The sequence below is a fragment of the Toxotes jaculatrix genome, chromosome 21, assembly GCF_017976425.1.
Source record: "Toxotes jaculatrix isolate fToxJac2 chromosome 21, fToxJac2.pri, whole genome shotgun sequence".
Taxonomy (NCBI): domain Eukaryota; kingdom Metazoa; phylum Chordata; class Actinopteri; family Toxotidae; genus Toxotes; species Toxotes jaculatrix.
In genome coordinates, this window is record NC_054414.1 from 13612961 (window position 1) to 13639515 (window position 26555).

Sequence of the window (26555 nt, forward strand, 5' to 3'; positions counted from 1 at the left end):
GCCTTAATCTCTGCACTACTAAAGCCAGCAGCTATTTTAAAGCTCTTTCTCTGTGTCTCTCTGTCCCTCCCACCTTCCTCTCTTCTCTAACATTCTTCCTCTCCCTCCCCTCCCTTCCTCTTCCCCCTTGTTTCCCTCGGTGTCTCAGGGCAGCAGCTTCTCTCCGTTTTCCTCTCCTCTCTCCCTGCATGTCCAGTGACTGACTGCACAATACACATCAATTATTCATGGCTGCTCTCTCCGTTTCGCAGGCAAAACCAATCACAGATGGAGTCATTGCTAATGGGCTCCTGCTGTACTTGCCACCGGCTTCTTTGCACTCAAGCAACAAATACCCCAGAGACAATGAGAGGGAAAACAGGGATAAGCAGGGAAAAAAAGGAAACTTCACACAGCACCAACAGCCATGAGGAGATGAGGAGGATACACGTTTGTGGTCAGAGAAGAAGAAAGGTACGTATTGTCACAGATAATTTAGCAAAATTAGGAGCCGGCTTCTGCAGCAGTAAAGGGTTAAAGACAGAGAGGAGGGGGAGAGAGGGGGGAGACACAGAGAGAGAGAGAGAGAGAGAGAGAGAGAGAGAGAGAGAGAGAGAGAGAAAGAAAGATGGGGTGAGAGGACAGGCAGAGAGGGAGAGAGAGAGAGAACCAAATGCTTATCTCCTCACCTCGGATGTATGCAGCTGTTATTGATGTATCTTCTTTTTCTGTCTAGTGATCCATTGCTTGCTCTCCCAATACACACATCACACAGAAGCAGCCACAGCCACTTCGCCAGAAGGGAGAGAGGGAGGGGAGGGAGGGGAGGGGAGGAGGGGAGGGAGGAGAGGAGAGGGAAAAAAAAAATGCAGGCAGCTCACATTTCAAACTTGCAAAGGGGGGTGGTGCCTAATGTGCTAGACAGCCTGTATCTTGGCCTGGGTCCAGAGCAACGAGTAAAAGAAGCCTCAATCAATTCATTTAAAGCAACATTTGTTATGTTATGCACCGCAAGTCCTGTAGAAAAGTGGCGATAGAAACGGTTCAGGTGGGTACATTAAGCAGTAATTTCAGCCCCCAAACCTTGTCTTTGCATACAGTCGACTTAATCCATCAAACTAGTCATTGTAATTAAGGGGCATGGAGGACGAGGAGGAGGAGGAGGAGGGAGGAGGGAGGAGGAGGCTGGGTATTGTGGCTTCCTGATGCGCAGAGGGTTGGAATCAGAGAGGGAGGGGCCAATTAGACCACATTTGTCTATCAGCACACATGAGCCCGACTAAGCTTTTGGATAAATAATTACACACCTATAAAACATGTAAACTGTGGGTAGACACACCACCTGAGGCAGTCTGGAGCATCTATTGTCATCTGCAAATAAAAATACTTGCACTCACCAGCAGTGAGTCAATTCAGCCGTTAAATTAGTGCAACTCATCTGTGGCTAAAATACAATAATAAGCATCTAATTAGAGGCATAAGGTACAATGTAAATTCATTTGAATATACACACATCTGATTTTTTGCGCAGTAAATTGTCGAAGCATATGTAGCGGCTGGAGATGCCACCAATCATCTCCTGCTGCCACAGACATAATAAGTGCCACAACTAAGGGAGGAAGGACAGACAAGCAGAACAGCTCTTATCTCTGGTCTCTCCTGTCTGTATTTGCTCTCCTGGTATTTACTATCAGCTGAGTGCACAGTGGGTGACTTACAGCCCTGCACCCCTACTGCAAGTTAACACATCAATCATGGCTGGCTGGTAGACTTCACACATCATCTGGTGTAAAACAGAGGAAAAAAAAAAGTATAGATTTATAGATGCTGTGACACTCATATCTTTCTAAGAATCAGGTGCACATACCTCCACATAGTAAGCCTTTAACCAGCTAAACTCCGGAGCATAAAGTGATGGATCCAGCTTTAGAAACTCATGTTTAGGTAGTTCCGTTTTTTTTTTTTTTTTTACCAAGTGTATTGCAGTGAACTTGAAAAATATTTATCTAAAATTATTTTAAAATGTTTAGAGAAAGTTAAGGGAGAAATTTTGAGTTCAAGAGGTGGAGGTATAGAACTACTGTGATTACAGAGTATGAGTTGGGTATAGAGCTCCCTCCGAGAAGATTTAGATTCAACAAGACTAAATACAGAGTTATAAGTTTATACAGTAGATGGAGTCAGGAAACTCACTCACACGCTCAGTTGTTGGAGCAAAATAATAGCAGACACCACCTGAGGAACCATGGCTCATCACCACATGAAGTATGCTTCCAGTTCTGTCTTAAATCTGCATTTTAATCTGATTAACTATACTTGTTTATTTCTTAAATACAATCTTCAGTTTAATCCAACTACTGCTGACAGTCACACGAGGTTTAGGCCACCAACAATGTTTTTAGATTCTGTGTTATTCTCTATTTAGGAAAAACCACAGCTAAACTATATGTTGAAGTACACCAAGAGAGGAGACAAAACATTTTGGTGTGGAAAGCTCTGGGAAGAGAAATTACAGCCCTGCAGGCCTGTGTGTGTGCGTGTGTGTGTGTGTGTATCCGGTCTCTGCATTGTGTATCAAATCTGAGACCTTTCCACAGCTCAGAGGCAACATGTCTGACCTCCACATCTTGAGCACCACTTCACTGGAAGCTGCTGTATGATCAGCTCTACAGACGACAATTTAGAGGAAACGTACATCATATTTGCATTCTAGCATAGTAAAGAATTCAACTACTTCAGGACAATATATAAAACACAACATCCGTACACAACATCCCCTCTTACTCACACTTGTGCATCTACATGCTTGAACTAGCTAGAAAACTAGAGAAACCACCCTCTGAAATCTCATCATTAAACTCCCACTGTCAGAAGAACCAAAGAAAATGAAACAAAGCACAAAAGCTCTGTGGCTTAAATATTTTCATCACACTGACACCGTTAACTGCAACCCACATTGTCTACGGATCAAACTTGAAAATGGTCCTGCGTGTGTAAAACGAGTGTAGAGACAACCCTGGTTGACAGAGCGAGAGCTGATGCCCAACTAATTATGTGCTGAATAGCTGGTTTACCAGGCATTTGTTACATGAGAGAATGAACGACTCGAGGAGCTGAAAAACCTAGACCGGCACCCCCCCTTTTATAAGTTGGTGCCTCCTTTCACTCTTTAGAGCTGAGGAATTCCAAGAGCCCGCTGGAGCGCAAACAATTGGGAATGTGCCACTCTGACCCTCTTGGAAGAAAAATCGTGATTAAGCGTTTTGTCGACGCTCTCAAACCAGACTGAACCATTACAGACATGCAGGAGGGGTGTGACACTGATGAAATAGGCCTAAAAGGGCTTGTAATGTATCCTGCGATGGAGAGAGAGAGAAGGGGGAGGCCCTGATGAGTTTATCCACGCCGAGCGAGTGATCTCCCTGCTTTGATGTCACCACAGCTCTAGGTGCGTGGCTTTGCCCCGCAGTAAGACAGTCCAAGTAATCACAGATTAATAGAGCAGGCTAATCTCATTCACAAAGAGGTCACTACTAGCAGACAGACGCCCCTCCCCCAGTTCTGCCTGAGCATTGTGGGCTGCTTGCAAAAAGGCAAAAGGACTACAACTGGCCAATCCCCCTGAGTACATTGATTAAAGAGATCAGTGGCACAATTCACTAAATCACACTGTGTGTAGTTTTCCATGTCCAATCTGCTGGAGGGGCATTTAATATACAACAAATATCATTAAAACCTCTAAACTGCTTGCTTTGCTGAAATTCTACTGATAAAATCAATAGGACATAATAATGACATGTTCCTGTAATGGGTGAGAGGATACCTATTTCTGGTATCATTAGGATCAAGGTCTATTTCTTTGGGTTTTGCCCTCATAAGTTTTTTTCTCACAAAATTAACAAACTAATGCCTTAAACTGTTGGAAGCATTTCATGATGAATCAATTTGTCAAAGCTACAACCTGTTTCGGCTGTAAGTTGACTGTGAACATTGATTTCCTTCTGCTGAAATCAGCTCTGCCCTCCCCTCAGCACAATTTCCCCCTCAATTTTCTCCCATGTTCAGGAGAGGAATTTAGATGACATAACAGAAACGTAATAGCTCCACCACGCTGTGTGTCAGAGCCAAGACAAGTTAGGCCTGGTTAAAATGGGACACTAAATCTGATTTACTTATTAGCATTCACCCATTGACCTGATGTCCTCTGTGGCAGGCAGCCCTGCTCACAACCACCAGAGATCCCCCGTGTTTTCCTTACTTTAAACCAAGACTTTCAGAGCAGATTACAAGATGCATGACGTGACTGAGAGGGTCAGTGGTTATGAGAGTAAGATTTGGTTCCAAATGTTCCCTGGACACTTTTTTTTTTTTTTGCTTTGAAAACTCCCAGGGTTTGGCCTGCACAAGAACCTCTGTTAGCAGAGATAAGGAACAAATATAAGGAACAGTTTCTTTCTGTCTTTATCCAGAATAATAAAAAGCCTGTGACTATCAGACTGTATTTATAACAAAGCTGAGAGTCTGAAAAGGACTTTCAGCTCGGAGCAGAAACATCAGCTTGAATCACATTCAGGAAAACCGAGATTTGGCTAAACGAGTTACCATTAAAATAACATTATGCAGAGGACGCTGTATTCAATTAAACATGGAATTCAGCTCATACGATGTCCTCTCTGCACAGACCTAATCTGGCTTCTCAGTTCTGTTTTTGGCTCTGTCAGGCTTTCAAAAGTCTCCTCAGTGAACGGTAGACACTGACTCGTCTGTCTCTGGCGTTGGATGGCTGACCTGCTGCCGCCATACTGGCCCCATCATGTGACCCACTCCCTACCCTGTCGCTCGGCAACGGCCCCGCTGGATGTCGTGGAGCGGGTCCTGCCCCTGGGGCCCTGTGGGAGTGTCGTTTAAGAGCCATCTCCCTTGGCTGCCAGAGAGGGCTTTCTCACCGCCTTAACAATCTCCTCAACTGGGGCCTCCACTCTAAAGAGCTTCTGGGAGCTTAGGAGGAGAATGTCTCTGCAGTGGTTTCCATTGACTTTATTACTCTCTTTACAGGCCTCTCTTCTCAAAATATTTATGCATATACAGGTACATAATTGTCCATGAAATGCACTTTGGGATGCTGCCTAGACTCGAGTACTTGCAGCTTTCCAAATGACTACTGTTGCAGGAAATTATTCAGACAGAGAATCAATTGGCAATCTTATCTAAGCCCATAAAGTAGGGCCTGAGATTTGATTTAGGATTAAGTAGAATTAGAACATTTGGCGGTGTAAGTTAATTGCAGGCAGAGAATGATTCCCCTCCTGCAGCTGACACAAGAGTGACATTGCATGATTTGAAGCCTCATATAACCACATATAAAAAACATGAACTCCATAAATCATAAAAGCCAAACACTCGTGAAAATTCAAACAATATGTGGCTCTGACTTTCATGTCCTAGGTGACTTAAGACGGCTCAGCTGAGAGGCCGAGCGTACAGAAGCAACTGTGCAACCCCGTTTTCCTCGTAACCCAAGACAGGTGGAAACCACAAATCAAAAACTGTAGAAGAGCACAAAATATTCCTGTTATCTTCCGAGCTGCTGACAGCCTATACATCTTCATTCCCATCGTGCTTCAGCATGCTTTTTCGCCAGCTTGATAACAACATTTAGCAGCCTACATCTGTCCCAATAATCTATCACTGCACCAAGATGAGGGAAATGTATGAAAACAGGAACTCATCATCACTGATACAGTGTTTAGTTTGTTTTTTTTTTTGTCATGTGTGACAAATGGAATATTCTGCTGTGTGCACTTTGTCTAAAACTTTGGAGAAAAAATATAGATGTAGTTTTCCATTTTGTAACCAAGTTTAGAGGTGAGACGTGACATGAGGAAAAGAAAGTTTAAGCAGATATCAGAAGGTAAGGCTTTGTTTTCAGTGAGGCTGAAAGAGAAAAAGGTATTTTGCACTGCTATTTTTGTTGAAACCCATGAAAGAAGAGAGATGATTGGACTGTTTATCATTCAGACAGCAATCAAATAATGGCAGACCGTCATTTGTCTTTTTTAATCTTTGCAAAGAACTAATAAAAAATCAATTTAAAAATGAGGAATTCAAACATGCCAGTGACCATTTGGCATACTTGAAATGCTGTCCAAAACAGTTAGGTGTACTTCTATGCAGTATCAGGATCTTCTACGGTCAAGTAGCCATGGGTGGGTTTCGTGAAAAGCTGCCAAAAATGCAGACAGGAACTTTGAGCCCGGACAGGCCAGCATGGCCAGATGGCCTGAGACGGTGGTTGAGAAAACTCTGGTCTTACCTGCTGATTTTGGAGTGAACTTGTCCCTGTTGGCAGCGCACACGGCCAGGAGCCGATAGCCCAGGTCCAAGTCGAAGCCCTGCTGCGCTGCTACGCGGCTGACCACCTGAACATAACGACAGCGTGCGGCACTCAGTGAGGACAGTGTCAGATATTCTACTCTTAGAATAAAGAATTTTTAAGATAGATATGTTATTTATTTGAGCACATACCTGACATCATAGAAAGACGACATACAGTATAAGTCAATAATAAAGACGAGGCTGATTAATGCATTGTACAATAAGGACATACTTGCAGGAAATGGTGCTTTTAGGATTTGTGGCCAACTGAAGAGTTCATTTTATTGCCAACTAACAGAAAATCCTTCAGTCTTTTTAGCAAAGGTTTTGGAGGTTTTATTAACTCAGCTGGTTTCTTTATTCTAGAAAGAAAAAGGTCACAAATATGCCAATTCAATTAACAGCTAAATAACAGTAGTGACAATGTGAAAGTGTTCACCTGTTCCAAGGTTGCACAATTTAAATGTATTACTTTATTTCCAGAACAAAAAAAATACACTTATAAATTTACACCTGCATTTATCATTGCAAACAAATAGCCAGAACCAGGAGAACTGGTCACCCCAGTTCTTAAATATTTATTCTGACGACTAGTTGCCTACAAAATAGATTTTTAAGTGCTGCTGCTAGTGAGTAAATCACTTATAAACATACAAATGAACAAAATACATTTCTGACCTCCTCGAAGACAGACTGTAAACCCCCGTGGGGTTCTTAGGTCTTTAGGAACTAGTCAGCTGGTAGAACCTCGAGTCAGAAAAAACAGCTTTCAGCTACGATGCTGTACACAGATGGAACCAGCTCCCTGATAATGTTAGATGTGCCCCTACGCTAACAACTTTCAAATCAAAAAACTCTGCTGTTTTCTTCTGCTTTTGATTGATTGGTTTCTCTACTGTGCTTTTATTTCCTTTGCTGCAACTAGGGCAACTTACAAGTTATTAGTGTACTGTAACTGCACTGTAATTGTATTTCTGCTCCACTATTATTTTTTGTCTATTTGCATTTCATTTTCATTTAATGTATCTTATTAAGTTTTATCTATTTTTTATATCTCATTTTATTCTGTCTTAATTGATTTTATTCTGGTTTTTATTGCTTATTTTTTAAATGTTCTTCTTACTATCTTAAGCACTCTCTCTGTGTTTGAAATTTGCTATATTAATAAAACTACCTTGCCTTCAAATACATATAATGACAGATATAGTGCAGATGGTTTTTGTTTGTTTTGTTTTTTTAATCCCATTTCATTAAAATTTGTGATCTAGTTTTTGAGATAACATGCTAACTAATGAGCAATTATAAAAAAGAAGACAAATAAACAGGAACTGATACATAATCTCCTTGGCCAAAGTGATAATTTTGTTCTGAAATGGGTCTTAAATTCTAATTTTTAAAGACATATAATTGCATATATAGATTATTTAACAAAAACACATTGAACACAGACCCATTCTAGTGGTTAAATTTATCAGATGGCTGAAGATTTTGTCTTGACATTTTTCCTGATTCTGTTACATAAGAGCGAAGCTTGGCAGGACCAAAGATCCATTTGAACTTAAAGGATAAAGCCGCAGCAAGTTTATCAGTTCCATATGAGTCGGTGGACAGCAAGATGAGAGGAAAATGTGGCCTCTAGTGCATCCATGCCCACTGGGAGGAAACATTAAGAGAAACATCCACATGCCATAAGAGGTGATGTAAATCACCATTATGTGGCGCAGGTTGCTTTGATTTACCATCACCATTATCAAAGAGACCCGCTCAAATCATTTAGACCTTCAGGACATACTGAGGCTTGTGTGCATCAACGGGCCACACTAGAGGCAGATTCTTCTCCCTGTCTGGCTTTTCATAGCTGCGATCCTGCTGTCACACTCCGAAGTTCAAGACAAGCCCTGAGGTAGTACAGCTGAACACTGCTGCCTGCACCATATCATTATCTTGTGTAAGTATAGTCTTGACGTGACACCAAAACAGAGTATGTATATCTGGCCTTTATTTATAGGAATTCCCATTAAGAGGAAGATATACGAGTATAGGCTGCCTAATTAGAATCTAAACTCGTGAGGGACATTTTGCTAAATGGTAATTCTAGTGTAAGAAGTTACAACAAGTAGTTCTAATTTCAGGACTTAAATTGTACACAGCCAGTGGAGTTGTGGTGGACTGTCTACCATAAGCGAAACATGTGCCTTTACTCTCAACATTTTATTTATCTGACAAATCCAATCATCTGAAACTACTTTGCAAAGCTTTAAAGCTCACCAGTAAATTGTTAGTAAAGGGTTCATTTTTCAGTAAGTTGTAAAAAATCAAATCCAAAAACACACAAAAATCTACACAAGCTATTTTTACTTACTCCATTAACAGACTGTTTTGTTTGGTACTATAGCAAATTTCTCTTGATGACAGAATATTTTGTTTTAGTTTTAGTTAGTTTTGTTTTTTTTTTGCAGTGTAGCCACCTGTCTGATCACCAAATGCCAGCGCTGAGGCAGCACTGAGACACAAACATGCAGGCAACAGGGTGAAGTGTTTACCATTACAGTCTGAGACTGGGTAATTTCACAATCACATTAGATTCTCTGTGCTCCCCCCCAGTGTGGTTCACGCTAAGGTCTATACAACCCATAAACTAAAAGGAAAAGCCTTGTGATTTTCACGGCAGGAAACAAATTGAATTGGCAAAATGGAGGAAAAGTCACCTGCTGTTGCACATTAAAGCAGTAACACAAACAATCACTCGAATGGAGGGATGTGTCGCTGCGGTTTCACTGAGGTGCTCAAGTGCAAATCTCTCGGGTTCCTTTGCCCCTGCTTGCTCACCGGGGTTACAAATCGCACCCAACAGAAGCTATATGTATCTCTTATCTACTGCTGGAGGGAATATGGAAATGGGCATGTTAAATATGGCCCAAGGTGACAGGTGAATGACACATCTGCAGTCCATCCATTGTTCTGCTGACTGTCTGCTCTGTCTCTTGGCCCAAAATTTGTAGGTAATGGAGAATAATTCCTCCATTTAGTACCTCTCCTGTCTGCATTGGCAGAGAATAATTCTGAAGGGGTTTTCATTTGAGGAATACCCCTTTCAAAATCTATGAATAAATCTATCAAATGCTCACCCCCTGTAGGTTTGAAAAGTAGCTCATCAGAGCAGTTTGTAGTTTGCTCCTTTGTGGCAGGCGGAGGCTGCAGTCAGCCTGGATTCAAAACAGTTACAATGGATTCCCATGGCAAAGAAGACTAAAAACCCCCAAACAAAAAAAAAAAAAAACCCCACTGTCGTCCATAAACATTTCAGAACAGTGACGTGTCTGTCTGTCTGCCTGGCATGTTCCAAACACTGTTCCCCAAAATATGGCTAAATAAACAGTAGCCAGTTGGTCAAGGATAAGAAACGTAAACAGCTACCCAAGCTAGAAACAAACAGAATCTAAGTATTAAGCCATTTTTGGTTAAAAAAAAAAAGGGCGCTGGGAAAAGGATTTGGAGCCGACTACTGAATTAAGAATGGTTTGAGAAGTTGGCACGGACATTTTGATGCTGTTTTGAATGCAAGCTGACAGCTGCTACAAACTTTTCAGGGCCACCTTTCAACCCTACAGGGGGTTAGTGTTTGATGCACAAGAAGAGGTTTCTGCTGGGGTATTCCTTTGAATATACACTGAACTTGACAGTGTAAAGGATTTAAATATTTACCTCTTTTGACAGTTTGGCGCAACGTTCTACACAAACAGCTCTGCCCTCTATGTCTGATTAAATCTAGTCAAAATATGCAAACCCTCTTGCAAATTACTCTGACACACGTTTCCATTTTGGCCAAAATCTTTTCTTTGTTTACAGTATACATCTCAAAACAGTCTTTTTTCAAATGTCATGGGATACTAATTATTCAATTAATCAAAAGCCCCTAGTCATTTAAGTGGGGGAATTAAGGGCTTTGAAACTATATTTCCTTATTAGCGCTGATTGCTTTGTGGTTTGAGGACGTTATTGCACTCGTCCCTTTTCTGTTCCAGTGTGCCGATTTCATGAGCCACTGCACCAGCTGTAACTGAAGTCACTAAAAGTTGAATAAATCTCAGTAGTTTCTACAGGCTGAAATGCTTTTTATTTTCCTGTGACCTCAGTGAAGATCAGGCAGCTAAACATTAGTTCCGTGGTATCCCTGAGGGGGTTGTGGAAAGAGCCACTGCAGCAGTTGTTTTAGCGGTCCTGTCATTGTCCTTGAACCTTTGAGTATGAGACTGCAGAGGGGGGTCGTGACTGGCAACTTACCGTTAGGCATCCCATCAGGCTTTGCTCGAAGGGACGCTGGAAGGCTCGGGGGTCGCCACACCAGTCCAGCAGCTCGGTCGCTGCTGTTTGGAAATTTGCTGGATTTTGTAAGTGCTGGAGGGAAAACAAAGGGGAAAGAATTTAGGAATATGAGTTAAGAAACATTCAAAGGGCACAAGGAAATGGAATAGAGATATTCTGAGATATATATTAAATTATCCTCTTATTTATTTCTTTTTTGATGGTGGATTAGCAAAATAACAGAAAATGAGAAGGTGCTGGATAATTGGGTTGGGTTTTATTCTATCATAAAACCAAACCAATCCTCCATACAAGCAGAATGTATGCATACGTGCATAATAAAAAAACTATAAAGATGCTCCCAAACAACTCAAAATATTTAATTACATATGGGTTGTAGATTAAAAAAAAACTCTGTCAAATAAAAACATATTAAACACTAGTACTAATACCAATACCGCATAAACTACAGTTTAAATATTAAATATGTTCTCTAGTCTTTCAATTTCCTTTAATAAAAAGTTTTACACCTGCTTTTAAAAACCAAATCTGAATATCAGACTTCTAAATCGACACTGAAAGGATGTAGGGCCAAAAGACACGGAGGACTACTTGCTTAGTTTTGCTGCCTCCCTGAATTCAATGAGATGGAAAACAGTGGACAGTGAATGGACAGTGATAGAGAAAATCAATTGTCACCAACATGAGGGCCACAACAATAACATGATGAATAATTAAAAGCACTCAGAGCACTTTTATGACCACATTTCCCAAATTTTGTTTATGACTTTTTAGATTACTTATGTTGTATGCTTAAAGTATTAATGCTCTGGGCTGAAGGGGTATGTCCCCATTAGACTCATGCCTCCACCTCACTCTCCCCAGGTTTGTGTAGCACTGCCTTGCCACTGAGTGCAATAAATCTCCTTGTGCGGCTGCATGAATAGCCGAGGAAGCCCTTATTTCACCAGCCGGCCCTGAGCTGTGCTGTGACTTTATCTGACAACAGGCTCCTTGACCTACAGGCACCCCTTTATGGCATTCATTCCCCAACTGGAGCCAGCAGCCCACTCACTAACCCTGTTGTCTGTCTTGCTGTGAAGCAGCACAGAAAACTGAAAAATGGACCTCTCTGGATCGCCACATTGGACTCACTGTTGGTCATTGATCTTCCCTAAAAGCTTTCAAACCTCAATATGAATCATTTTATACATACAAGAGCAGACCCACCACCACCACTCTGCAGTAATCTGTTGCCTTTGGAGAGATTATGCACACAAGCCTCTGTAGTGCACTTGTACAAACCAGGCACAAATGGACTCCCACTCCACGGCATCAAAGGTAAATAGAGAGGTTTGTCAGTTTAAAGTGAATGGCTGCCTTCTTAACACATCTGTGTGCTTTGATTTCACTGTCAGGGAATAAAGGAGAAGAGGAAGTGACAGCTTTACAGTCACTGCCTTGCAGTGCTTTTTTCATATTTGCTCTTTAGGGGGCAGCAGAGGTCAGGATTTGGTATGGCAGCTTTCATTTCAATTTACAAAGCCAGCGTTTGACAAGGGCCGGATGAAACCAGTCTTGTTTATTTTATGCTCTGTCCGAGACTGTTCCCCACTCGCCCCGACGTGTCTTTGTTGAGGGAGACTAGGATGAGACGTGGTGGGGTTGGTGAGAATGTAAATTCTGCTGGTGGATAAAGTCTCCAGGAGAAACACACACATCCACAGATGCTAAATTTAGATGAGTCTGGAAACTAGACAACACATGCAATCAGCGCACCCAGGATGGAAAGGGGGAGGAAAAGGGGAAGGAGGGAGAATATATAGAGGGGACAACACAACCACTTGGGCTTGAAGTGATTACTGTTCTTTGCACTCAGAACAATTGGTCCCACCAGTGTGGCTGTCACAGGGAGAGCTTGGCACTGCCACGCCACAGATGTTCCCCCCTTCTCTGGCCAAAACCCACCAATCAAACCTAAACTAGTGGCCAAGAGACCCCTCACTCCCCCCTATCCTCGTCCCCTGGGTGAGAATGATCCTCCAACATTTACACTCCAGTTAAAGCTCGGCCCAGTTCAAGGGAAACAAAGAGGGACAGGACTTGCAGTGTCCTGAGAATACAGCTATCTTCAGATACAATCATCCTCTGTAGTCACGTCTGGAAACAACTTGATCTGCACATCTGCAGCTAAACTGAATGTGACAGCACACGCGATCTGGCAAAGACTCTCTTTCCTTTCAGAATCACAGCTTTTGGTTTTGCTGCTGTTGTTCTACATACAGTGACACCCCAGAGCACTGAAAACATATTAATGGACACAATTAACCCTGGAAAGAACACAGTGGCAGACAAAAACAGCTCCATAGCCAGTGCAGCAGTACAGAGAGTGGTGTCTTGCAGTTTATCTTGAAATATTGACACTTACAGTCTGAGGATGTGCTCCTGCAGTGAAAGGAGAGTTCATAGTTTCCGCCAAACCCCTGTACGTATCAGTGAGCGGAGAGTCTGACAGCTAACTGGCTTCCCCACAGTGAGAGGAAAAATACTGTCTCTGAAATAGATACCAGCAGCATCACGGAACCCATCTTCCCCAAAGTGTTCACTACGGTGCAATTCTATGACGCCAGAGGAAAACAAACTGCCACTGAGAAACTATGTGTCGGGAGTGAAATCAGATAACTGTTTTTATGCACCGCTTTTTTAAGCATCTTCGTTTGTTTGGAGGTTAAACAAGTGAACATTTATTTTACTGCACCACTTTTAAAAGTTGCAGATACTGTATGTTCCCCCGGGGCATTTAGCACCACCTGCAGTGGTGTTCCTGGAGCCTAAGATAAGATCATTGATTTATTTGTTTTGATTAACAGTCCAAAATCCAAAGATGCTCAAATTACAATGATATAAAACAGCTTTAACAACGCAAATGCTCATATTCATACATATCAATTATAAAAATTGTTGTTGAGAAATACATTTCTGTTTGTTCATAATCGATTTATCAATTAATCATTTCTCCCTAAAATAGCAGAATTAACTTTAGAAGCTGAAATTAAAACAAATATTCTCTTCAAGAATAACCTGCTTTTTTTTTTTTTTTTTACATTAGTGTCACATAATTCAGAACTAAACAACACATCCGATGGACTTTTAGTAAGTATCAAATTTGTGTACTGGGGTGAAAAAATTACCATGACCATTTCATAGTTTATGAAGAGTTTGGTTAAGTTATTGTTCAAAAATCACATTATTACAATTTCACAACAAGATAGTAATTTAAAAATTACCACCGTAATGATTTCTGATTTACCTTTCAACCCGTGATTCAATCAGGCAGACGGATTCCAATTTCCTCCACTTTATCATCGCGCTCAGCAGTAATTTATCATTTGAGCAACAAAATCAATTTGTTCCCCTGTCCGCTGCACTGGCTGGGAGTATTCAGACAGACATGTCACATCTCCCAGAAAACGACAACACAATGGAGGAGCCTTCATTTATATTCCTGCTTCATGTCCATACTGCCTTTGAGATGCCAAATTTCAGCATGTGCACACTTTCAATTAAAGCAAACAGCTGGATTGGTTTACAATATTTTCTTAATTATTTTAATGGCTTAGATATTGGACAATGGGGAGCAGGGGGAGAAGATAGTGAGTTAATTGTTCTGATCTCCCCTGATGATCATCTTTGTGTGCGGGGAGGAGAATAGACGGCCGGCTGAATGGGCTCACTGCTAGTCTAATTGGCAGGACATAAATGGTATTTATTATGCGGGTCTTCCAAACCCTGATTGTCTGCGGCACAAAGCTGCCTCTATTAGCAGGGTGCTGGCTCTTACTGGTAGGTTTGAAATGACCCGGCGCTTAACCATTTATTAGATGGACTGGAGGCCTCCTTGTATGCCATGGATCTCTCTAATTGGCATGTTTACCCATGTGCTGCTCCCCCGGCCGCTAACACTGGAACATGTTTGTTTAAATTTTTGCCTCGCAGGGTTAATGCAGTTAACCCCATGAAATTTCAATTATTTAAACTTTTGTATTTCTTTTCCTGTTCTGAGAACTTCCATTAATATAACCCATCAGCTATCAGCAATACAGTGCATTCATAGAATCCAATTTCACCTCCCATATAAGTAAAGAAGGAGTGGATATTGAATATTTAATATCCTGCTGTGAAGGAGGTAACCAGAATGAAGACAGGGAGTGTTTACCTCTCTCTACCTTATTACTTAAGAACATCAAAGTCTGTCTCTGCACATAGAGGCTTCCCTCTGTTTGCTCCCTAAACACTCACCCTGTCTCTCTTTTGGCCTCACCTTGTCTCTTTCTCAGTAATAGCTGGGAACTCCCTGCCGAGGGTAAAACAATTTGCCACGTCCACACTTGCGTATAAGTGCGAGCCCCATACACTTTCCCAAAGGCCTTCTGATGTACTTTTCAGGAGGTGGACCTCAGCACGGAGCCCAGAAACAAAACGGCCGTCAGTTAAGAGAAGAGATCAAAGGGAGAGCCCTGTAGCCCGGGGTTACGCAAGTATGTCTGTTTAATTCTGCCAGAGATTCGTCCCGCAGTAAATGGTGGTGAAAGGGGAACAAAAGGACTCACTGGGAGTCAGCAGTGGTGGAGGGAGAAAGAAGGGTGATGAAGGGGGAGGGAGGGGAGCCTCCACTCTTTGACCCCAGTCAGAAACCTGAGTCACACCACAGGCCTGATAATGGGACCAAACAGATTAGTCAAACAGGAAGACTTAGATGCATTCTGGCCACGATAGCGAGCGTGTGCACATGTGTGTACAAGCACAAACTTGGAAAAGGAAGTACAGATTGTTATTTTCCCTGTTCCTTCTTTCAACAGCAAACAAATGAACAAATTGCACTGGTGAAAACTATGTATCCCTGAAATGTTGTTTCAACTACTAAAACCTGTTTTATCTTGAAGGATGGTCAGGTTTTTGTGTTTGTTTCTTTCTTTTTTTTTTTTTTTTTAGGTGAGACAGTAACCCACTGAAGATCATTATGCTGCCACCGCTGGTGCTCCTGCTGCTGCTGTTGTTTCTATAGTATTTCAAAGGCTCCATCTCCACCCCAGCATCCACCTGTAAGATCTGTGTATATGTTCTCCCTGGGGGCAGGTTATTATTGTCACTCCACACTCCCTGCTGTGCAGAGTTTCCTTGCGGGGAGTGACGAGGTCAGAGCCTTGACGACAAACATCAGCATTGTATGTAATCTATGTTTACATAACAAAACATCTCACGGCTGACCTGAAAATAAAGGCAGTAATACTAAAGCGTTTTTTTACACCGCTCAGCTTCAATTACGTAGCAAAGTAAAAGTATTTTTATTAATAGATTGGTACATTGTGCTGTAGCTGCTCCGGGTGAGTCTGACTAATGCACTGTACTTTTCGGCAGATTAAACTACATGAATGCATCATATTGTTGCTCTGAAGGGAAATTTTGTACTGTACGTCCAGTCTTGGGGATTTTCCAGTTCTCAGACCAACTGAACGATGACAATACATCACTACTGTTTATGTGAAATCCAGTTTATCCACATCATTTTGAATATAAAATCTGAATGTGCAAAGTAACTCTGCATACATCAGAATTAATGTAATGGAGGAACATTTGAAATATATTAATGGAGCGAGGAACACTTTTTTACTTCCTATTTCTGTACATATGTAACAGTGGCAAGCCCTCACCCAGTAAATCAGACAACTGATTGACAAATGGTGAAACCAAAGCGCTCTGTCTCACCTGTTTGATACACTGCAGACGGTCATTGGTCTGCTGTATGTGTCTGTCCATCGAAGGAATAGAGTTCATGTTGATTGTCCCTCTTTGGCCTCTACCTGCCAGCCATTAAACTGGAGCGTTCTGTAACAGAAACAGAGACATGTGTTAAAGCTCGCCTCTTCCCAGGGAAGCTGCCAATCCCATCACCACCAGGATATTGCAGTTTAGCGTGTCTGTTCGTGTATGTGTGCGTCTGTGTGTGTGTGTGGTGATGTGAGCTGAGCAGGGAGATATTGATTTGGCAGGTGACAAGCACCTCAGAGAGCCCAAAGGATGACATTTCTCTCAGCTCCTTTGACACCCTTAACAAGCCCTGGCGGTTGCCCTGAACGCTGCCACACACCTTCGGAGAGGACACACTGGACAACTTAGGGAAGATGTCTGACCATGTTTAAAGCACCTCAGGGTGAAAATGAACAGCGATGAAGGGACACACACACACACACACATTGCGCAGAGCCTCACAGTCTGCCAGCATTACCTAAGAAAACTCCATCCTGGCCTGTGAGAACATTAACTTGGCATGTGGTTCTGTGTTTACATTACTTAGCCATTATATAATCTTTGGTTAACAATTATCTGTACCCTGGGCCCAGACATGCTCTACATTTCATTTCTTCCCCCCTCCTCCCACTGCTCTACAGCAACATAAGAGTTCCTCTAACAAAACCCCTTACAGCACACTATTGATTTTGGAGCAGCAGCTTATGGAAAACCTCTTTCTCTCTCTCTCTCTCTTTTTTTTTTTCCAGAGGAATAATTCTTCATGGAAGGCAAACAATGGGGCCGTGGTCTGACATGCTACATAACATTATCACAAGTTAAAAAGTATTACAAGCTACATTAAAGGTTATCAATTTTGCCCATGGGGGTCTGATTTAATGTTGCATTCAACGTCAAATAAATATCAAACTCTGGGTGTCTGCTATAACTCATAGTGACTTGCAGCTTCAAGCGTAGGGGTAAGTGAATTAATAAGCACACATATGTGTGGTGCTTTGAAACGTACCCCTCCATCTTCACCCATCTTCTCCCCACCTCACTCCCCCTCTATCTCAACCTGTCTCTATCTTTCCTTCTTGCTACTGCAGGGGCATCTCCTCCTGCGGTGCATCATCTCTCTCTCAAACACTCGCCCCCATCAGTCAGACCCCTCCCACCCCCACGCCATCTTTCTCCATTACCATCACGCAGTGAGAAATTTCTCTGCACAAAGTACCGGTGAGATGAGGGAGGGAGGGAGAGGAAAAGAGAGAGAGAGCAGGCAGCATGCTGCACCACACTGATAATACTCACTTAGGGGTCTCTAGCTGGATTTAACGGCAGGGCCAGTAATCTACTCCACTAGACAGCTAAAGAGCTTTTATGCTACCTATTGGAGCTGCTCATGCCTGTACTTGAGAGGAGAGAAGGGCACAGTAGTGCATTCCTCTCCATAAATTAGAAAGCTCATAAAAAAAGAGACATCAGAGGAGTTTTTCCACTCTGACTCTCTCTGCCGATGAAAAGCACTTGTTTGTTGATGTTTTTTAAAACCTCACACAGGCAAACTTCTGAAACTTAAGAGGGGGTCTGACCTTGTGAGCTGATCACCTTTGTGACTTGGAAGAATCTGGGGGAGCTAATTATTTTTAAATTTTATGAACTGGTAGGTTGAAGATCAATCAACCTGATTAAACACATTCCTTCACAAATAAGAAATAAACTGTTTTCAAGAGAAAAGATAAAGTGAAAAAAAAAAATTTAATAAATTATTGTAAAATATATCACACCACCAGCGCAAGCACAGAAACAAAAACTGTGGTTTCTCAGTATTTTCAGTGTAGACATCCTGAGTGTCACACAATAGCAAAAGCCTCACCCTAAGCAATAATATATGTCCATGCACTGACTTTTTATACATGCCTCTGGAGTCTGCTGTTATAACACTCACCCCAGTCCCTTCTCTGTGCCAGCTGATACTGAGCTGATCCTTGGCGAGGGCGGCCCTGTACCATTGTGCCCCTCAGCCACCAGCAGGTGTCTCCCTGGCCCTTCAAAGGCCTGGCTAGTGGCACAAAGAAGGCGGAGCGGTGTTGCTTTAAGCCTTTACAAGCTCTACAAATCCTCAGCTGCTGCTTCCTAACAGGGCCCACTCAGCCCGGCACTGCCTGTCTGACCTTGTGGTTATTGATGAGCGAGTCGACCTGCTCTCTCCGTCTCTCTTCCCTCCTGCCCTTCCATTCGCTCTCTCTCCCTCTTTTCTCTCTCGATGTCATTTCTCTTACCTCCAACAGCGAGTTAAAATAAGGGGAAAAAAAGAGAGGCTGGGCTGCCGTTCACCTCCCCTGCTTTTTTCTGTTAAACACACATCGTAACAATACTTCTGACCCCCGCACACTGTCTACATACTTACTTTTTCTTCCCAAGATAATTTTTAAAAAGTATGAGATGACATAGTTGGGGAGTAATTTAATTTTCAGATATTCACTTGTTCTAATTAAACACTAGTCCTTTGTTATATCTATAATGACTAACAAGAGCCAAATTAAAGATTAAACCCGCGATGCTGTGGAGATATGACAACAGATGCAATTATGAGCCTGCCCCTATTTACTTGCTCTTTTTTATCTTACAGATGTTATCATTTATTATTTTCTCTGCGCCATTACCTTATGTCAGCTTATTTGCCTTGATTCAGCTAGTTACCCCAGAAATCCTGCTGCACGCTTTTGAGTGTGTGAGCGTAAATCGGTGCAGAAACATGCGTTACTTGAGCTTAATTTACTGCAAATTGCACGGCAGGCGTTACACAACAAGTTGAGGGCTGTGGATTCCTGCACAACAAAAGACACATTGGGGGGTGGAGGAGGGAGGGGAGGAGGGAGACCCGCTTTCCTTCCCTATTCAAGGGGGAGCTAAAATATATGTATTGAGTGGGAGCTGTAATAAAACGAAACGGGTGAGGAGATGCAGGCTGGGAACAAATATGAAAGGCAGTGGAGTATGGCGGCAAGGCGATGGAGCACCACCGGAGGATTGGATGAAATTATCTCTTTATAATCAGGGGGCTTCTGCATGGCTGCCTCCTCCATTGCCCAGTGACAGATGAGGCCTACCTCTTCAAATGGGCTTTTCACAGTGCTATCAGCCCACCTCTAGGGTAAAACAATGTTTTTCTTCCCCGCTGTACCACCACTTTAAAAGCTTTGTTTCCACACGGCACCCCGCAGAGGACAGGACCGTCTCCCGTCAGGCAGGGTCCATGTTTGTCTCATTACGTGATCATGTTACATAAGTGTACCTTGAAAAGGGCTACAGATTTAATTTTGATGACAAAATAGTGCCATGGCATGGACTGGAAGATGGCGATGCTAAATAACATTGAATGAAGACACTAAAGCAGCGCATTATCTCCAGTAAATAAAAGGGATTGCTTTTTGAACTGTCACAATTGCACAGTTTGGAATATAAACATTATTTCAGACACCCTAAACCCAGCCCTGCATCTTCAAAGAGAGCGTCTAGCCTGTTAATGTAACATAGACGAGTTGTGTGCCTCTGCTCTGCAGGATAAAAACAGTCTGAGGGGGAGAAGAGTAGACAATGATTAGCTTTATCCCACCATCACAGCAGAACAAATGGATCATGAACCCTCGCTGCTTTACACAGTCTCTCAGCTGAGCTGTCAAGGCGCAGGGAAGTGGTAAACAGATTTAATTTATTCATATAAATGGCTCGTGAACCAAAACAGTCAGGCTACTCTGGGGCCAAGCACAGTGTCGTTTAAAGATATTTTCAGTTTATTACAACTTGGCTCTTATTTTTGTAGTGTTGGCCATAGGTTATGATAACATTGTGCTCACCAAGGTAACTGCTAAGATCTGGCAACACAATGACAACGTTACAACAAAGTCCAGCGGGGCAAGAAATGATGATGCTGCCAAAACCTATGAATTATTGGCTAAGTTTAAAGATCGCTTCCCGACATGTTTTAAGACATACAACATAAAAATATTCTCACTCTGCAAAAAGTTCAATCCCTTCTTTAAATAAAAAAAGATACCTACTCTGTGAAAACTCAAATATTTTTAATTTGAAAAGTTTTAAGGTGTTGTCTTCTTTACTGAAGATTTGAACTGGAAATTTTAAGTTTGATTTGAACCGGAGATTTTAAGTTTTCATATGACACACTGTATAAACTGAACATTGCAACAATGGAATCACAAGAAAATCACGGATATTATGCTTGTGTTAAAATCAGATTTCAGGTGAGCACAGAGAAACTTTCCCCCTTAGGCAGATAAATGTTGAAACAGCCTTCAAGTGTCAAACTCAGTGAAAGTCAAATATCCAAGTGAAGCAACAGTAAGCTAAACACATTTCTGAGCAGAGGGGGACTTTGAATAAATCAAACCTAAGCATTACAGGAGACACATGTAGCACTGAATAAAGACATTTCCTGCCTCAAGCGGGACTCGGTCGAAGCATCCATGGACGCACACAGGCGGGGAGTTGGAGGGTGGCGGCAGGATTTGAAAGACAGCAAGCCGCGCTGGCCACCATCCCGACCACACACACAGAGACACACAGATCTTCTCACCTTCCCTTGAGTGCTGCACCGGCATCATGATACCATAACAACACCCTCAGTCACTCCTAATGTGCTTTACAACAACACTACAGGCAGGGTGTTACACCTCCACAGAGCTGTGTGAAACATCCCCCTCAACCAACACACACACACACACCTCACTAATCGAAAGCTGAACGTACTGCTGACACTATTAAAACGGAACAAGGTGGCCTGAGCGGAGAAATCAGCATCACTCTTGCACCTTGTGAGGACTCAACAAGATGCGCTGCTCAAGGTGACGGTGTCCCCGCGTGTCATCTATTGTAGGTGAATTAGGCAATAAAAGACTAATCTGCGCCATCATTGACTAGGGCTCGGCTGTTTGCAGCACTTGCTTAGGGGCGATAAAGATGAGGGAGGAGGAGGAGGGAGGGAGGGAGGAGGAGAGGGGTGGGGGGGGAGGAAGCATCTCTTTACCCTCAGGATTTTAATGAGCTTTGATTCCAAGATATGTCTTGTTTTCTTCCGACTGTCGGCTGAGGCCGGCGTGAAAGCTCCCCTTTAATTATCTCAGCATTGTAGAGACGCCGTTTACTTGCACTGAGGGAGGGGTGTTTAGTTTGGAGAGGGCAGCTCTAGGACTCCAGGTGTCTGCCTGGTTCTCTGCCTGGTAAGTGGCCAGACAGGCAGCGAGGACAAAGCTGTGTTTGTTCGACAGAGGAGGAAAAGCAGAGAGGATGGAAATGTGTACGAATCGGCACCGCTTCCATTGTTGCTTTACAGAATGTGCCATAATCCCCGGCAGGCTCCATCCAGAGCTGGCACGGAGGATAATATGAGCTGCCTCCTGCCTGTCCCACCTCCCTGCTCTACCTCCCCTCCCCTCAGCCCTTCTCCATCACCTCCTCCTCCCTTCCCCCATTTTTCTGCTGCACACACATATGGACACACACAGCCACTGAAGTACGTACACACACACATACACACTCACACCTCCCCACATGGCTCCTTAACAGGCTTGGGAATGGATTTCTTTTATTTAATGTGGTTTGGTCTGCAGCTCCAGTGGCAGCCGTGAGCGAGGGCGGGCTTGCAGTTGTGACACTCACTCAGTCACACACACACACACACACACACACACACACACACACACACACACACACACACACACACACACACACACACAAACACACATACACACTCAATCCAAGGAGCCCTGCTGTGTTGGTCGCTGTTCACTGATCTCTCCCTCTTCCCCTCTGTCTTTCTCCATCTCCCATTCTCCCTGTAACTCCCTCCACTCCTCTCTCTCTGTCTCTCTCTCTCACGCAGACCCACATTCACTCCCTCCCTCCCTCCTCCCCTTTCTGCCCTCTCACTTTTTTTTTTTTCATGACAGCTCACATAAGCAACCCTCCTGGATTCCTACGGGAGCCCCACGTTCAGTACACAGAGATTGTTCAGCCATCAGGCACATCTGCAGCGTGATTAGAAAAGCAAAGGGAGCATGGTGGTGGGGGCAAGAGGGTGGGGTAGTTGCAGAGGCCCCCCACCACCACTGCTGCTGCTACACCCCCCCCCGCTCCCCCAACAGAAGAAGAAGAAGAAGAAAACAGAGGGTCGGGGATCATTGAGGGGCCTATGCAATATCTCCTCTCTAACCAAGTGTAACGTTTCACCAAGTCTCAGAGGCCGATCGCCGACTGTGATAAAAAAAAAAAAAAGTTAAAAAAAAAAAAAGAAAGAAAAAGGACAAAGGCAGATTGTGGCCAGTCTCTCTTCGCAACCAAGCCCCCACCCACCCTCCAACTCGCCTTGCTCCTAGGGCAAGAAAAAGGAGAGGAGCTCATCCAAGCCACACGCAATCATGAGGAGCATCATAGTGGTTTCCCCTTCTCCTGTTTGCCCTCTACCACCTCCTCCAAACAGCTACTCTTTTAATTTCCTTCCACCCTTACGCTAATAGCAGGGGAGGAGGGGTAGTGAGGGGGGGGGTCAATTCCCCTGGGGTGCTGGAGGCAGCGCAGATGAGCCACATGAGTGCGTGCCGCCTCCAACGAGCCCCACCACATTCACAGCAGCGTGGAGCTAACAGCTAGCCTGCTAGCCTCACGTTTTCTGTGCCTGCCTGTGGTGCTCCATCAGCCTCACTGCTAGCTGCCATGCTCCCCTCTCTCCTCCGCAATCCTCCAGGAATTTTGGAGGCATGTGATGATGATGATGAAACCAGTGAGCCAAAGTGTAAACCTGCAGCTATTGTTGCGATATGATGTGAATTCGCGCTCAATATCTCACAAAGAAAGCCGTCACCACTACCACTCAGCGCCCCGAAACACTTTGTCTTAAAAATTGCCTTTGATTGTGAGCACAGAGGAAAAGTCAAAGAGGCATTTTATTTCCATTTCGGTGAGTGATATTGTTGCTGTGTAGGTGCCGACAGTGCTTCAGACAACTTGTGAGTGTTATTCTTTTTTCCCCCTTCTCCTTCTATGCTTTTTTTTTCCATGCCAGTCTCCTGGTTTATTATGCATTCAGCTCATGTGTCCCTCCTGTGAGTGGCTGTTCATTTTCCACATACCACGCTTAATCCGGCCAGCTAAAACTTTGAAATAGCGGGAGCCGCAGACGCAGCCGCTACCCAGGAGGAGCCATTATGAGGTCTGGGAGAGAGAGACTGATAGCGCTGGGGGGAGGAGTGACAGGCGAGCTGCAAGATACATGGGAAGGAATTCAAAGAAGGCTGAGAGCAGAACACGAGGGTGTGCATGTTTGTGTGTTCACTACCTTGCAAGTGTGTACGGTGTGCAGGCAGTGGTGATAAGGGGGTAGTTGTGTGTGTTTGTTGGCTTGTGTGTGTATTTGATGGGGTTATTGGTGTGGCCAGGGGGATGGAGGTCCTCTGTCTCTGCATTGTGCCAGTGACCTTTGGCCTTTTGTGACTTTGAGTGAATGGGAGGAGAGAGTGAGAGCGAGAGACTTTAAATAGTGCATGAGCTCAACCTGCCCAGACACTGATGGACAGCAGCAACATGAGCCTGTGAAGAAAGACCCTCAAACTGCCAGACCTCATGATGGCCCCACTAACATCTCCATTTTAAAATTTAATGAGCAGAGATACTATATATAATGGTTACTGTTATTATCTATTAATCTATCTATTTTTGTTTTCATCAATCCATTATTTTTTGGTCAGCATGTCAGTATGTAATTTAGTTAATTTTACATTATCCTTTTGACCTCATTTGTATTGTTGTTAACCTGATTACAGTGTTCATATTTTAAATATTTCATAATAAGTTATAATCTGCAGACTATGCTCTGACACAGTCTTTCTCTTGCAAATAAAAAAAAGTTGAATTTATAAGTAATAAAATACACCATTGCTAAATTGAATACACTCAGCCGTTTTGCAGCTACATACGGAGTTAGTCTGGTATGACCGGTAGTTTACGGTAGCTAATATTAGCTAATATTTCACTTGTTTGAGCTGCATAATGGACATTATAATCAGTTGGCTGACTTTATTACTCGTCTTTAACTATTACTGCTAAACAATGTTTTATTATTTACTATTATCATTTAATATTCACTAGTGGCCACAGAGGCCAATGTTCGGCAAAAGCTGTACCGTCTCTTTTTAAATGAATGATTGATAACAAGAATTTAGAATTTTCACTCTTTGATTAACTTTCTCGTGTTTTGTGTTCAAACTTTCAGGCACCTGTGTCGTCTGAAAATCATCCTCCATCACTCCACACATTAGGATCATCTAACTGGCGTGACTCGTGAAGCTATATTTTTTTCATATCAGCAGAGTGTTTGATAACCTTACTGAGCAGACTGATCCTGTGTTAACAGCTTGCTAGTATCTGCAGCCATTGGTCCCTCCAGGGAGAAGCCTCTCATTCCACAAATGTGCTCAATTAAAAAGAGCAGAGTGCTTAGAGAGGGGCAGCGAGGGGCCATTCCCTGCGCCTGTTTGATCTGGATTTCCTAATTGGTCAATGACAACACATTACCAGACAGGCGGACGCTTGATCTGCAGAGAGGAGGCTTTTGACTGTGGCAGTTCTGCCTCTGTTCCGTCCCCTTCCCCTGTACACCACCGCCATCCTACAAACCGCTCCATGACCAAGCAGTGTGTGTCTGTGTCCAAGCGTGTCTGTATGTAAAGGAGGGGTGGGAGTCTGCTGTGTGGGAGGGGGGCTGATTTAGAGGTTAGGCAGAACAGGCTGCCGTAAATCTCTGTCACAAATCTTCCTTATGGAGCTGTGGGGGGGGGGGGGGGGGGGGGGGGCATGAAATGAATCCCATGCAACAGACAGATCCACCTCCACCTCCTCTCCTCAGCCTCTGCTCGGGCCGACACCGCACCACTTGCACTCTCATTTGCCAGAGATTGTGGGCTGCCATGTTTTGATTGCCTTTGTGTAAATGAATCGGGAAGCTTCTCATCTCACATGTGGCTGTGAAGAATGCCGATGTCTCGGGAGTAAGAGGAGATTCTCCAGGGGAGTAGACTTAGCACAGTCCTCAATCAAACACTGCAGACATTTATTCAATATTTTTTGTGCACATCTTTCCTTCTTAGTGGAGGCAACCTGAAGCCTTTCATTCAATGTGTATTATTTCACCCATCCTAGTGTGTGGCCCTCTTTGTTAAGACACTAAGGCGGAAAAAAAAAAACTAAAGGAAAGGCAAAGAACATGGAAGTAGTCTCAGTGATGCGGATCACATGTTTGTAGAACAGTATGTCTCATTTTATATAATCTTACAGGGAGCTAAAAATAGCATCAAATGAATATTTAATGCTAGGACAGAGGAGGCTGTTTGTAGGCGTTATGTAATTCAACTTATGTTGTTAAATGATGCAATAGCAACCCCACCCTTTCACACATGCACACACAAACATCACATACAGATAATCTCTTTCATACAATAAAAAATAAGTTAAAAAAAAATCTTGCACATACTTTCCACTGATCATTGTAATGTGAGGGGTTGCTTATTTAAAACATTATGTCGTCAAATGCTGCTTTAAACCTATTCCAGCATCCAAACTCTCCATAACTACAGAAAATGTAAGCTAAAGACGTTTCTTTAGACATGTTGTTAGATCTAATAATTAATTTCACTTTAGAAGTGATTCAGTTTATTCAGTTTATAAAATGAAACTGAAATTGATCAAAAGACATTCAATAAGCAGCAAATCCTCACATTTGAGAAGCTGCAACCAGCATGTGTAGCATTTCTTCTTGACAGATGACAGTTAATGAATATTACACGAATTTTCAATAAGTCGATAAATCGTTTCAGCACCAGTTCAAGTTACTTTTGAAGAGAGAGGACTTTTCTACCTATTATGCCATGCTGAGTATAATATTCGTATCTAACCCATCTGTAGCTGTTGGCAAACAACACAGCTCCACATCATCCATCAGGGAAGTTGAGGTAGCTTGACAGGTAAATATAAACAATGCTGCCTGCAGTAGCATTTCTAGAAGTGTACACACACACACACACAAACAGCTGAAG

General features: G+C 43.0%; 1 protein-coding gene across 2 annotated transcripts in view; it reads right to left on the reverse strand.

The window, feature by feature from the left end:
* Positions 1–26555, reverse strand: part of LOC121200955 (zinc finger MIZ domain-containing protein 1-like) — a 105692-nt gene that overhangs the window by 21668 nt on the left and 57469 nt on the right. Inside the window, exons 3-5 of one of the 2 annotated variants that reach the window (XM_041066468.1) lie at positions 16426–16545; positions 10639–10752; positions 6293–6398 (exon numbers count right to left, since the gene is read on the reverse strand). In XM_041066468.1, the coding sequence (XP_040922402.1) occupies positions 6293–6398; positions 10639–10752; positions 16426–16494 (289 nt within the window). In that variant the 5' untranslated portion in view covers positions 16495–16545. Of the gene's footprint in view, positions 1–668; positions 745–6292; positions 6399–10638; positions 10753–16425; positions 16546–26555 lie in introns of those variants that run through there. The other variant, XM_041066469.1, reaches the window with a different exon arrangement.